General features: G+C 36.0%; 1 protein-coding gene across 2 annotated transcripts in view; it reads right to left on the bottom strand.

Annotated features, from left to right (window-relative positions):
• MAOB (monoamine oxidase B) overlaps nucleotides 1-15,573 on the bottom strand; it is a 116,191-nt gene that overhangs the window by 20,865 nt on the left and 79,753 nt on the right. For both annotated transcript variants that reach the window (XM_045860611.1, XM_045860610.1), the window contains 2 exons: nucleotides 7,113-7,217; nucleotides 6,304-6,395 (listed from right to left, as the gene is read on the bottom strand). In XM_045860611.1, coding sequence (XP_045716567.1) covers nucleotides 6,304-6,395; nucleotides 7,113-7,217 — 197 coding nt within the window. The remainder of the gene's footprint in view (nucleotides 1-6,303; nucleotides 6,396-7,112; nucleotides 7,218-15,573) is intronic.

Raw genomic sequence — 15,573 nt, forward strand, 5'->3', positions numbered from 1 at the left:
ATTTGTATTGCTGTCTTCCCCTCTAGAATATCAACCAATGATAAAATGGATCTTAATTTTCTTGCTCACCATAGTGCCCCCTTTAATAAAAAGTACCTGGAACACGGTAAGCCCTCAATAATTACTTGTTGATGATTGAATGAATGGTTGATGAGAAATGTCAGCTTAACATTATTTTTAAATTATAATGCACAAAGAATGTACCAAGTGCTGGACTAAACACAGAATTAGTCACAGTTATCTATTCAGTCATTTTACTGCCTAATGGAAGACAAGGTCAAAAGATGGATGAGGGGGAAAAACCATTAACAGGGCATAGATAGACAAACATTTGCTTGGAGTTGTCAGGTACATGGCAAAAGTTGCTAACTGCAGGTACTTTGGAAAGTGAAAGATTTCATACAATTCCAGTGACTCAGTTATATCTAACACACCTTGAAATTCACCAATAATGTATACTCTGGGATATCTTTAACAAGGACCAATCATCCTTTTAACTTTGACATAAACTTTGTATGTTGCTAGTCAGCTTATGTGCAACTCAGAATTTGACACCTCATAGTGCTGCTGATTATGAGTGGAATAAATAATACTGTCTTCCTTTTATTAAACTCTTTCACACTCCATGGTTTTTACACCTACTGTCTTATGGAATTGTCATAATAACTATAAAATAGTTTTGAAATAATTTTTACTCTTTTTCCTTAGTTCACAAGCTCTCAGAGAGGTTATTAATATGTAGTACACAACTCACTAAATGGTACAACTTGAAACCACATCATACGTGAATTAAACCTCACATGATTTGAACACCTCAAAATGCTTCATAATTAGTCAACTGACAATTTGACTCATGAAGGTGCACATCTACTCTTCACTGTTACTCTGGAAGTGTGTAGAATCATACCTAACACATGTACCAGTTACTGACAATGTAGCTGTAATAGCCTGATAGGACTTTTGTGACAATCCCCATCATTTAGTCAGCAAATAGTGTAATACATATGTTGAGGTTACTTAGAGTTAGTTTTATAAGACTCCTCATGATAACTAAAGGGATGAAAATTGTTGAGTTGTCGTTTCTTTGTGGAGGCAAAATGCGGCAGGCACCTATCTAAAGCAAATATCCAAACATTGATTTAAAATATTACTTCAAAGTGAAAATATCCTTTGCTGTTTCCTGATGTCCTGTCTCTTTTATTTCTTGTTTTATAGGTGAATTGGGATGAAATAAGGTAAAGGGAGTAATAAATAATTAAAACAGCAGTGGCTTAGCTAGACAGCCAATATTAAACATAAAAATATTGCTGTGATTGCAGTTGTTATTGCTGCCAATTTGGTGAGAAAGAAATAATCCTGGTTTGAAATGGAGGCAGATCTAAAAGCAATTCTCTCTGGAGGGTCACACCATTCCTAGTCCTTTATTTGATTTACTCTGAAAGATTTAGTGAGAAAAGAAATGAGAATAATATCTGAGGAATGGAAGGCCAAGAAAGATGGTGCAATGATATTTTTGCATTCTTAGCCCAGTTGACTTTTTAAAAGATAAATGTTATTATGTTTTCTAAATGGAAAAAATACAGATTATATAAAATTTGGAAAATTCATAAAATAAAAAGAGAATGAGTATCTTGCATACTTCTGCTCCCCAAAAGATAATCACTAGCCTAATTTTGATTTATTTTTTCTAGTTATAGGTTTTTATTTTTTTTTATTTCTTAAAGTATATTTTATTGGTTATGCTATTACAGTTTTCCCAATTTTGCCCTTTTATCCCCCTCCATCCTGCACCCTCCCAACCCTCCAGATTTCCACCCCCCTTAGTTCATGTCCATTGATTGCACATATAAGTTCTCTGAGTTCTTTGTTTCCTATACCATTTTTGACTTCTCTACATCTGTTTAATGCCTACCAATTATGCTTCTTCTTCCCTGTACCTTCCCCCCATTTCTCCTTTCCCCCTCCCCACTGAAAACCCTCCATGTGATGTCCATTTCTCTGATTCTGATCTTGTTCTAGTTGTTTGCTTAGTTTTTGTTTTCATTGTTTTTCTTTCTTTTTTTTAGGTTCATTTGTTGATAGTTGTGAGTCTATTCTCATTTTACTGTTCATGCTTTTATCTTCTTTTTTTTTTTTTAGATAAGTCCCTTTAACATTTCATATAATAATGGCTTGGTGATGATGAACTCCTTTAACTTGACCTTATCTGGGAAGCACTTTATCTACTCTTCCATTCTAAATGAAAGTTTTGCTGGATAGAGTATTCTTGGATAGGTCCTTGCCTTTCATGACTTTAAATATTTCTTTCCAGCCCCTTCTTGCCTGCAAGGCTTCTTTTGAGAAATCACCTGGGTGTCTTATGGGCACTCCTTTGTAGATATCTCTTTCCTTTCCTCTTGCTGCTTTTAAGATCCTCTCTTTGTCTTTAATCTTGGGTAACTTAATGATGATGTACATGCCTTGGTGTGTTCCTCCTTAGGTCCAACTTCTTTTGGACTCTCTGGGATTCCTGGACTTCCTGGAAGTCTATTCTTTCACCAGATTGGGGAACTTGCCTTCATTATTTGTTCAAATAAGTTTTCAATTTCTTGCTCTTGTTCTTCTCCTTCTGGCACCCCTATAATTTGGATATTGGAACATTTAAAGTTGTCAAAAAGGTTCAAAAGTCTCTCTTCATTTATTTGAATTCTTGTTTCTTTATTCTGTTCTAGATGGACATATATTTTTTTCCTTTTGTTCCAAATCGTTGAGTCCTGGTTTCCTTCCTGTCACTATTGGTTCCCTGAATATTTTGCTTTATTTCATTTTAGGTATCTTTTATTTATTCTTTCATTTTTCAACCAAGCTCAATAAGTTCTGTGAGCATTTTGATTACCAGGGCTTTGAATTCTCCATCAGATAGGTTGGCTATCTCCTCATTGCTTAGCTTTCTTTCTGAAGTTTTGCTCTGTTCTTTCATTTGGACCCTATTTCTTTGTCTCAGGGCACCTGTTAAGTTGTAAAGGGGTGGAACCTTAGGTACTCATCCAGTCAGGGCAACCCTCCTTGCTGTGCTGTGGTGCTGCCTGTGGGGGAGGGTCCAGAGAGGGAACAATGCAGCTCGCCTGCTCAGCTCTAGCCCTACTTTCCACCAGTGTGAGACTGGGAATTTCTCCCACTACAGCAACTGCCATAGTCCACAGCTACCTCTGAGTCTCAGTCTCCCTTTAAGTCACCCCTGCCTGTGCAGTCTGTGACCTTACTGCAGTTTCTCTCCATCTACCGTCTTACTGGTCTGGTTGGTCTGGTTGACTGTTTCTTAAATTCCATGGTTGTCAGAGTTCCACCTAGTTTGATCTTCTGGCACTTTTGGTTGTTTACTGATTTTAAATTGGTTGCTATCCTCCTTTTGGTTGTGTGAGGAAGCTAAGGGTTTCTACCTAAGCCTCCATCTTGGCCAGAACTCTAGTTATAGGTTTTTAAAAGGATATTTACATAGCTGACCATATTGCAAATTTAATTTGTGTTTCTGAAAAGCACGTTCTAACTAACTGAAAGAATGATCAACATTAGTCTTTGAATGTATGATTGTGAATCATGATAGGTTGGATCATGATAGTTTGAATCATGATAGGTTGGATATTCTTGGGATTACTTCCTCTAAAACCAGGAAATAAATAAATGAATGAATGAATAAATAAATAAATAAATAAATAAATAAAACACATAATCTTTCATATCTTATTTAGGAAAAGTTAGAAAATTATCTTGTGTTTATATATTCCTAATATCTAAGGATGCTTTATTTTGTCACCCAACCAACAACTAAGGGAAGGACTAGGCCAAGGACTATGATACAAAAAGTCAGATCTCTATGATTTGAAAAGAATATAATTAGTCCTATCTTCAAGAAGCTTTAAAGCTCTCTGGGAGAAAAACCTAACTGAATTTATTAAAAGCTTTTCATAACATAACCTAAAAAACAAGTGCAGATAATTAAATACCCAATATATTTTTAAAATCTAATGTATAGAATTTATAAGTAAATTCTGTGATTTTATTACAATCAAATATATTATAGGTTACAATCTCAAACAAGTAGTAAATAGCATTAGAGAAGTGTTATACAAATATAATAAAAGTAGGTGTTGACTTCATGACAATAAAAGAATTTTACTATTCCAGAATTGGTTGTTTTGAAAGGTTGAAGACATAGGAGACATACAAAGAGGTTTATCACAGATAATTATATATTAATAATAAAAAACTAGAAGTAACCAAAATGCCCAACAGAATGCTAATGGATAAATATATTATGGTATTCACTTTCTACAGAATATTATAAAAACATGAAATAGGATATTTAATGAAGCATTTCTAAAGTTGTGGTTAAATGTTTGTATTGTAATATTAGGTATTAAAAACATTTGATGGATGTCTATTGCTTTCCAGTGTTTATACAGTTTTCTTTTTATTCATTTATTTTTATTGAATTTATTGAGATGACATTGGTTAAGAAAATTATATAGGTTCCAGGGGTATGATTCTATAATTCATTTTGTGTATAATGTATTGTGTGTTCACTACCCCAAGTCAAGTTTCTTTCCCTCACCACTTATCACCCTTTTAGGGTCTCCTAACTCCCCCAACCCACCTTTCCCTCTGGTAATCACCATACTGATATCTGTGTCTCTGTATTTTTTTCTTTTTTGCTTTATTTCTTCATCTTTTTCACCCAGCCCCCTCACCTCTGACAGCTGTCAGTCTATTCTCTGTATCTACGCCCCTGATTGTATTTTACTTATTAGTTTATTTGGTTCATTAGATTCCACATGTAGGTGAATTCATATAGAATTTGTTTTTCTCTGACTGGCTTATTTCACCTGCATAATGTTCTCCAGGTCCATCTATGCTGTCACAAAAGATAAGATTTCCTTCTTTTTATGGCCAACGAGTATTCCATCATGTAAATGTACCACAGGTTTTTATCCACTCATCTACTGATGGACAATGGGCTACTTTCAAATCATGGCCCTTTTAATAACACTGCAATGAACATAGGGGTATAGAGTTTCCTTTTTAGAAATGAGAACATATATCATACTGTACATACTCAATGATAGCCTGCATTTCTATATTTAATGTTATAATTTTTATGCCTTCTAAATGTTCTTCTATATTAAATATTCTTCTACAACATGATTTTAAAAGATTGTAGGGTATCCCATTATTTAGATGTCCCTCAACTAATTTCACCAGTGTTCTATTATTAGATATATACATTGCCCCTTTTAAAAATAATGACTTGAATCTCTCTTTCTCTCCCTCCCTCTTGATATGCTTTTCTCCCTCTCTTCTTTTCTCTCTCCTTCTTTAAGATAAATTCTAAAAAGTTGAATTTATATATCAATTAGTATGTAAATTTTATGTCTTTTGATTATTTCTATGTGTTAGATTCATCTATTCCTAAAATTTTGTTTATATTTTTAGTTGTCAGTGCTTCAGCTTCCCTCCCCAGTGACTAGAGAATGAAGACATCAACCCCAGAGCCAAACAAATTCCCTACTCATGCTGTTTAGCATGGGAAGATAATCTCCTTGAACTTGGCTTCCATTTCTCTTTGATTATCACAAATCCACCATATCTGTGGACTTACAGTCCTTTCCATTTTCTTTGCTCTTCAGGCAAGCATGAAGAATGAGTCCCCTTTATATTGTTTCTCTATATAGACTCCACAATTTCTATATAGTTCCCAGCTTTGCCAACCAGAATTTAATGTTTGGCTCATGAATACATGCTTCCAACACTATGTGCTTTTCATTTAAAATGAGAGCAGTCTATTCAGTCATCCACATTTCCTCTATAGTTGTAAATTATCCAGAGAACTTCTCTAGAAGTTCCTTTTTAAATCCTTGAAGAGTTACACCCGTAAGGTGTTTCAAATACATATTCTAAAGCACCTTCCTTACCCTTGACTACCATGAGAAGCACAAAAGCATTCCTCATCAACAGCTTGATAAATTACATCTTCAAGCAAATGATCTTGAAGCTGTTCTAATTAAAGGAAGTGGCTCTTTCTAGTCTGTTCTGAGGAATTTATGGGATAATATTGACTTTGTAATGCAAAATTCTGCCAAAGAAGTCAGCTTGATGTATAGACACTTTAAGACAGGACACATTTCCAATAGTTTTCAGTATGCCACCTGGCCAAATGTCATGGTTTTAGACACAAATTAGCTACTTGTTCCATTCCCATTGAATAGTATGCTAAATAAACCCAAAAGACTGTCACAATAAATTCCTTTGTCTAATAAAGAGTCTTACTCAGTCCAGCAGATCTTGTCTAGCAGCTCCTTCATCGTCATGTGGTCCCACTCTTCTGCAAGAGGAGCCTTCCATGGGGCATCACTGGGAATCTACATTCGGATGAGGAGCAGAGAGGGAAAATATAATGTTCTACTTTAAATAACTAATAGTATTAAAAACTCTAACTTAAAGAATGAAAATGTAAGTTTACAAAATCCCCCAATAGTGACTTTTACTGGAAAGTCAATGCTGTCTGTGTAGCTTTTCAATTATAGATCTATATACCACACAATCCATATTTAATTTATGATAAAACTTTCTGTACAGTAAATAGAAACTATGTTGTAATTAGTCCATTTACAAATATCAATTACTAATTTCCTTATTTAGAGAGAACATTCATAAATTCAACTCCTTAACAAGAATTAAACAGCTATAACAAATCACATTTAAACTGGAGTTTCAGGTCAAGCTTTGTGTGTATTTTCTCATAGGTTGCTGGTTTGGGTAGAGAGGTGACTGAAAGACCCAGAGGTCCTATTTTGCTATGTCCTGAGGATTTTCTAGATTAGAAACATCATCCCAGGAAGGATGAGTGGTATGTGATCTTCTCCTCCCTCACAAGTGGTATAGAAATAGCAGTCTGTTGTGAATCTCATTCTTTTAAAGGTTAGAAACAAGTCTACTTGTTCTTGTCACAAATCTTTAATGAGAGTTACTGTGTGCAATGTGCTAGGCATTTGTGATATGTTGCATCTTCTTTCTTTTAAGGACTAAACTTATTATAAAAATACAAGTGCAGTCACAGAAGCTTTGGAAAGCCTTACCTCTTGTCCCATTATATCCATTGTCCTCCAAAGATTGTTATGATCTAAGTAGGTAATTGGATTCCACACAGGTGGAAATGGTCCCCTGAATTTGTATGATTTTCCCTGTGAGATACAAGATATTTTTTAAAGGAAACATTTACTACAACATAAAAACAGTTCAATCTGCTAAGTAGGTAAATGTCTGCAATCATTATCATGTTAGTTATTAATACACGATACACATTCAAGTGTTTTAGTTCCTCATGGCATGAGAGCCCTACTTAACTTTTTAGCAAAGAGATTTCAAATGAAATTATGTTACCTAAATAAATGTAGTGCCACAATAAACACAATAAAAATTTTTACCACTGAAATAGGAACCCTCACCATACAAAATTTAAATGTCAGTTCAGAAGTAGGGTTATCTAACTTAATTTAATTTGCCAATGATACCTGAAAATATATAAGTCAGGATATTTGTGTTCCTAGAGGGTCAGTAATTACAACTATAAACATTATATGAGGCAGACGAGGATGAAAAACCAATCACAGAGGTGCAACCATCTGTAGGAAGAGTCACAAAACAAGGCCCAGAAAGCTTTCCCAAAGAATCAGATGTGCTTGCTCAACTCAGAAGTTCCCACAGATCAGCAAGTTCAAAGCAGAAAGATAATTTCACATCATTCCTTGGGGCATATATACTACCTGGTTCCCCCAATATAGTAAGGATACCTCAACACAGAGATAAAGAAAACACATTTTCCAAGGATAAATAATAACACAGGCTACAAGTCATCTCTGGGAGTCTTAATTCCATGCATGAAATATAGGGACATGAACAAAAACCACTTTGGGTTTATTTGAAACCTGAGTCAGAAGTCATCTTTCAACCGAATCAAAGTAATTCAAGATCCATAGTTAACCGAAATCTCACAACCCTCAATCATCCAGTAAAGGTTTATCTCATACTGATTTTTGTAGGCAGAAATCTTGAGCCATAAAATGAAAAGAAATTGCATGTTTGTTCAGGCTTTTTAAAGGATTTATTTCTTTATTTATTTTTAAAATTTATTTTCAATTACAGTTGGTGTACAGTTATATTAGTTTCAGGTGTACAAACATAGTGATTAAACATTTATATACCTTCGAAGGTGATCACTTGGTTAAGTCAGGTATCCATCTGATACCATACATAGTTATTACAATACTATTGACTATAATCTTTATGCTGTACTATACTTCCCCATGACTATTTTTTAAATATACTTTATTGATGATGCTAATACAAGTTGTCCCATTTTTTTCTGCCCTTTATTCCCCTCCACATACCACCCAACCTGCATTATCCCCCTTAGTTCATGTCCATACATAGAAGTTGTTTGGCTTCTCCATTTCTTATATTATTCTTAACCTCCTCCTGTCTACTTCATACCTAACATTCATGCTTCTTATTCCCTGTACCTTTTCCCCCATCCTCCCCCCTCCATCCACCCCTGATAACCCTCCATGTAATCTTTATTTCTGTGATTCTGTTCCTCTTCTAGTTGTTTGCTTTGTTTGTTTGTTTGTTTGTTTGTTTGTTTGTTTTTTAGGTCCGGTTATTGAGAGTTGTGAGTTTGTTGTCATTTTACTCTTTGTATTTTTAAAAGATTTTATTTATTTATTTTTAAAGAGAGGGAAGGGAGAAAGAAAGAGGGGGAGAGAAATATCAATGTGTGGTTGCCTCTTTAGTGCCCCCTATTGGCACACTGGCCTGCAACCTAGACATGTGCCCTAACTGGGAATCGAACTGTCAACCTTTTGGTTTGCAGGTCCATGCTCAATCCACTGAACTACACTAGTCAGGGCAACTGTTTGTATTTTTTATCTTCTTCTCCTTAAATAACTCCCTTTAACATTTCATATAATAATGGCTTGGTGATGATGAACTCCTTGAACTTGACCTTATCTGGGAAGCACTTTGTCTGCCCTTCCATTCCAAGTAAGCTTTGCTGGATAGAGTATTCTTGGATGTAGGTCCTTGCCTTTCATGACTTCAAATATTTCTTTCCAGCCCCTTCTTGCCTATAAGGTTTCTTTTGAGAAATCAGCTGGATGTCTTACAGGCATTCCTTTGTAGGTAACTTCCTCCTTTCTTCTTGCTGCTTTTAAGAGTCTCTCCTTATTGTTAATCTTGGGTAACTTAATGATGATGTGCCTTGTTGTGTTCCTCATTGGGTCCAACTTCTTTGGGACTCTCTGGGCTTCCTGGACTTCCTGGAAGTCTATTTCCTTTGCCAAATTGGGGAAGTTCTCCTTCATTATTTGCTCAAATAAGTTTTCAATTTCTTTCTCTTCTTCTTGTCTTTCTGATACCCCCATAATTCAGATGTTGGAACATTTAAAGTTGTCCTAGAGGTTCCTAAGCCTCTCCTCATTTTTAAAAAATTCTTGTTTCTTAATTGTGTTCCAGGTGAATGTTTATTTCTTCCTTCTGCTCCACATCATTCATTTGAATCCTGGTTTCCTTCCCTTCATTGTTTGTTCCCTGTACATTTTCCTGTATTTCACTTTTCATAGCCTTCACTTTTTCCTATATTTTATGACCATAGTCAATCATTTCTGTGAGCATCCTGATTACCAGTGTTTTGAGCTCTGCATGTGATAGATTGGGTATCTCTTCATCACATAGTTGCATTTTTTCTGCTTTGATCTTTTCTTTCATTTGGGATATATGTGTGTGTGTGTGTGTGTGTGTGTGTGTGTGTGTGTGAGCAGGCCTGTTACATAGTAAGGGGTGAAGCCTTAGGTATTCACCAGGGTGGGGCAACCCACTTTGCTGTGTTGTGGTGCTGTACATGGGGGAGGGGTCTAAGAGGGAGCAATGCTGCTTGCTCAGCTCTCAGCTGGCTTTCAGTCACTTCCTGCACTACCCGCAAGCAAATTAAGCCCTTGTGGTGCTGATTCCAAGGTGGGTGAGTTTGTGTACATTCTAGGACCTTGGTCTCTCCAGAAAACTCTCCTGTGAGGCTGGAAGTTTCTTCTGTGGCTGCAACCCCCACAGGTTTTTTTGGTCAAAGGTTTTGAGGCTTTATTTCCCTGAACTGGAACCCTGGGTTGTGCAGCCTGGCTCTCTCCCCAGTTGTTCCTTCCAGTTTATATGCACATGAATGTGGGATCACCTGCTCTGCCAGCTGCCACCTCGCCCAGTCCTCCAGCTGCTGCCTTGCCATGTGTTCTCTCCACTCCGGCTGCCTGTCTCTACCCCTCCTACCAGTCTGGATGAATATTTCTTCTTTAACTCCTTGGTTGTTGGACTTCCATATACAGTTGGATTTTCTGGCAATTCTGATTATTTTTTGTTTTTAAATTTGTTGTTGTCATTCTTTTGGTTGTACAAGGAGGCAAAGTGTATCTGCCTATACCTCCATCTTGACCGGAAGTCCCATGACTACTTTTATAACTGGAAATTTTTACTTCTTAATCTATGTTCATTCTTGTATTAATTCTGTGATCATGTTTGTCTTCTTTCTCCAACAAGGTTCTCAGGGGAGAGTTATTGTACAGGCTTCCATTTTTTTTTATTAGCATTCTCCTGAGAAACAGAAGTGATAGAATTTGTTTGTATGTGGGGGCAGGAAGAGAGATTAATTTTAAGAAATTGTTTCAGGCAATTGTGGAGACTTGGCAAGTCCAAAATCTATAGGGTAGGCTGGCAGGTTGTAGGGAAGAGTTGCCATTTAAGTACAAAGGCAGTTTGCTGCCATCATTCCCTTGGGTGAGACTCACTCACATTATGGAAGGTAATCTGCTTTGTTCAGAGTCTACTGATTTAAATGTTAATATCATTTTAAAAAATGCCTTCACAGCACCCAAGTGTCCACCAACAGATGAGTGGATAAAAAAGCAGTGGTATATATGTATAATCTTCACATTTGTGACAGCATAGATGGACCTAGAGGGTATTATGCTCAGTGAAATAAGTCAGAGAAAAGCAAGTACCATATGATTTTACTTACCCGTGCAATCTAGATAACAATATAAATGAACAAAGAAACCAGTCAGATACAAAGAACAGACTGAGGGTTGCCAGAGGGAGGGGTACTGTGTGAAAAAGGTGAAAGGATTGAGAACTACAAACTGGTAGTTAGAAAATAGTCATGGGGATGTAAAGTACAGCATAGGTAATGTTGTCAATAATATTGTAATAATTATTCATGGTGCCAGGTGGGCACGGGAAATATCAGGGTAGCACTTTGTAAAGTATATGATTGTCTAATCACTATGTAGTACATCTGAAACTAATATAAAGTAATACTGAATGTAAAAATATTTTTGATTATATGAAAAAATAAAATAAAATAAAGAAAACCTTCACAGAAATATCTAGAATAGTTTTTGAGGAAATATCTAGGTATAGTGGACAAAGCAAGTTGACACATAAAATTAATCATTACATTCTTAATCAACTTTATTGAGGTATAATTTACATAAAATGAAAGCATTTTAAATGCATGATTTGGGGAGTTTTGGCTCATGTATGCACCTCTGTAATATTTAGCACAATCAGGACATAAAATATTCTTTGAAGAGACTAGACAAAGAATATGTATGAATGACCCATACACATGGACAACAGTGTGGGGATTGACTGTGGGAGTGGGGGGCAGGGGTTGGGATAGGTGGAGAAAGGCAAAGGGGAAAAATTGAAACAACTGTAATAGAACAACAACAAAAATTATTTAAAAAGATACAAAATGTTCCTATCATCCCAGGAAATTCTCTATTGCCATTTCCCAGTCAATTCCTGCCCCATCTCTTGCCACAGACAACCACTGATCAGTTTTCTGTCACTATAAATTGGTTTTGCCTGTCCTAGATTAAAAAAAAATACAATCTTGCCCTGGCTGCTGTGGCTCAGTGGATTGAGTGCCAGCCTATGAACCGAAGGGTCGCCAGTTCAATTCCCAGTCAGGGCACATGCCTGGGTTGTGGGCCAGATCCCCAGCAGGGGGCATGTGAGAGGCAATCACACATTGACATTTGTCTCCCTCTCTTATTCCATTACTTCCCCTCTCTAAAAATAAATGAATAAATAAATAAATAAATAAATAAATAATACAATCTTGCCGTATGTATGATTCCACATTTACCTGGCTTCTTTTGCTTGAACTAATGTTCTTGAGTTTTGTCCATGTTGCATTTTGTTTCCTTTTATTGCTGAATAGGACTTCATTGTATGGATATACTATGATTTGTTTATCCATTCCCCTGTTGATGACTAGTTTCTGTTTTGATCTACTGTAAATAAGGTGCTCTGAACATTCTTGTACAGGTCTTTTTGTGTACATGTTTGCCTTTCTCTTGGGTAAATGCCTAGGAGTGGAATGTCTGAACTGTATGGTAGGTGCGTGTTTAATGTTTTAAGTTTTAAAGTTTGAAGTTTTAAGTGTTTTAAATTTTCCAATGTGGTTGTACCACTTCACATTTCACCAGAAATTTCTAAGAGTTCTACTTGCTCCACATCCTGCCCAATATTATAGACTTTTCTTTTATCATGCTTTATACTTTAAATAAACTTTTTATTTTAGAATATTAGATTTAGAGAGAAGTTGCAGAGATAGTACAAAAAGTATCCATATACCTGTCAACTAGTGTTCCCTAATGTTATCATCATACATTTATCAAAACTGGGAGACTGACACTACTTATGAAATTTCCAATTTTATTTAGACTTTACAAGTTGGTTGACTAATGTAATTTTTTGTTTCAGAATCCCATGCATGATACCATATTGCATTTAGTCACCAAGTTTTCTTGGTCTTCTCAGGTCAGGTCTGTGATAGTTTCTCAGTCTTCCCTTATTTTTCATGACCTTGAGAGTTTTGAAGAATACTCAGGTATTTTGTAGAATGTCCTTCAATTTGTATTTGTGTGAAGGGTTTTTCTTTGTTGTTGTTTACTTTTAGACAGGGTTTGGGGATTCAGAAGAATACAACAGGCATTCTTATCATATCAGGGTATATGCCTGACTTATCACTGGTAATGTAAACTTGATTCCTTGGTTAAGGTGGTACCTGCCATGTTTCTCCATTATAAAATCAGTACTTTTCCCCTTTACATGTATGGTTCTTTGGAAGAGAATCTCTGAGTTCAGTCCATCTTCAAAAGGAGATGGTGGGAAGTAAGTTCTACTTTCCAGAGGGAGAGTATCCACATAAATTTTTAAAATTCTTCTCAAAAGGGGATTTGCCTCTTTCCCCCTGTTATTTATTTATTTATTTGTTTATTTATTTAATCTTTTAGTTATGTCAGTATAGACTTACATTTATTTACTTTATACTTTGAGTTATAATCCAATACCACATTATCATTATTATTATTATTGTTATTTTGCATACACTGTTCTAATTGTGGTTATTGGGAACTCTTATGCCCTTTTGACATTCCTCCATCTTTTTGTTTCTTGAGCACTTCCTTCATTTCTGGCACTAGAAGCTTCCCCAGGTTCATCTTGTATTGTCTCTGTTCCAGTCCTAGGTTCTGCCATTATTCCAAGGAAACTTTGTTCCTTTTATCAAAAGAATGGTATTCAGAAGCAACTTCGGACTGCTAGGTGTATGCTGGCTTAAAAAAATAAACAGCTTTATTGAGATATAATTTACATATCATCCCATAAAATTTACATGCCAATTCTTAAAAACTTCTACATATGCCTCCATCGGAGCTCAGCACATAGACTTACTTAGCAGAAACATATGAATTGATCCATGGGATTACTCTCCACAAAGGACACATGGATCCCAGCCCAGCTCTGCCTCTCCTAAGCTGATTGACACAGAACAAGTTAGTTGCATAATCTTGTTGGGCCCTAGATATCAATCTTTCCAATTCAACGTTTCTTAGCCTTACCACATTCCTCCAGAAAGTGTGCCCAGATTACCATGAACAGCTGGGTAAGTGATTTTCTCAGTGTCCCAAGTTCTACATTTACCTTTCACCTGCCACTGATTTAACTGCACCAGCTTCATGAAGCCAGCTTACACGGGTCAAGTCATGGCTCTGCCACTCACTAGCTGTGTTAAGTTGCTTAAGGTCTCTGTGCCTCAGATTACTCATGTGTCAAATGGGATGACAGTAACTCACTCATTGATGTACTGGATAGATGAAGTAAATTGATCCATGTAAGTTACTTTGAACAGTGATTGGCATGTTGGAAGTTGTCAATAAATGTTGTAATTACTGCAGCTGCTACAGTTGTAATTATAACCTTTGCATGCCTAGCACCTGTTGGCATAGATTGTTGGCACACAGTAAGTTCACAATAAATGTTTAACATTATCTCAGCTTAAAGACAGATCTCTCTGCTGGTAGGGAGAAGGCAAAGTGCAGGAGTTACTTGATGTAACTGTTATATATCACATCACATATATGTACACATATATTTTATCCTTACAGAAAATTTTAGAAAACTATAAGAGAAACAGTAAGTATTTATAATCCCACCAAGTAGAACTCTATCATGGCCATTAACATTTCAGCATGTTTCTTTCATGTTTTCATATATTTTATACATTGTACAACTGAGGTCTTTTATACATGTTATTATTGTCCTGTTGTTTTCAGTCAATGTTGTATTCTAAATATTTCTAATGTTGTTCATTTACTCACTTGGCATATTATTATTATTACATAATACTTCATAATATACATGGAACAGCAGTTCTCAAACTGTGGTCCAAAGACCCCTTTACGGTCCCCAAAACACATTCTTAAAGTCTTTCTAACCACACATGAAGGAAGGTTTCCTTCGTGTACTTCAACCAAAATAAAATATTGCAACACCTTGAATGCTAATGCATAAAAGAGACTCCAACCGTCTCTTCTCAAGCCAGGTGTGAATGAGATAAGTAGAAATGTAAATCAATGTCACTCAACTTGACTTTTTATTTTAAAAACTATTTTCTTCATAAAATATTTTAACTTGTAATAGGGCTAGTGTTATTTTAGTAGAACTAATAGATAATATTAAAAATTCTCAGTTTCAATTCTTAACACGGAAAGTATAGAGTCATGTGACAGAAAGCCTACTTGAAATTCTCAATAATTTTAAAGAAATGTAAAAGTCTGAGAAGTATTGGCCCTGACTGGTGTGCCTCAGTGGGTTGAGCATTGTCCTATAAACCAAAGGGTTACTGGTTTGATTCCTGGATAGGGCACATGCCTTGGCTGCGGGCCAGGTCTCTTGTTGGAGGTGTGTGAGAGGTCCCTGATTGAGGACATGCAAGAGGCAACCCATTGATGTTTCTCAAAGCACTGGAAATGCAGGATGGCTTTCAAGAGGCCAACAAAACTGATTCACATGGGCTCTAGTTTGGAAGAAAAGAAATTTAATCTTCTTTATGGAGGAGGAGGCAAGGAAGTATTGAAAGCTCTACTTAGGCAAATAGGTTTCCGTTTACATTCATGTGTTCACATTCCTAAGCACCTGGACCTGGCA

This window comes from Phyllostomus hastatus, unplaced genomic scaffold, assembly GCF_019186645.2.
Source record: "Phyllostomus hastatus isolate PE091 unplaced genomic scaffold, TTU_PhHast_1.1 phas_scaffold_200, whole genome shotgun sequence".
Lineage (NCBI taxonomy): Eukaryota > Metazoa > Chordata > Mammalia > Chiroptera > Phyllostomidae > Phyllostomus > Phyllostomus hastatus.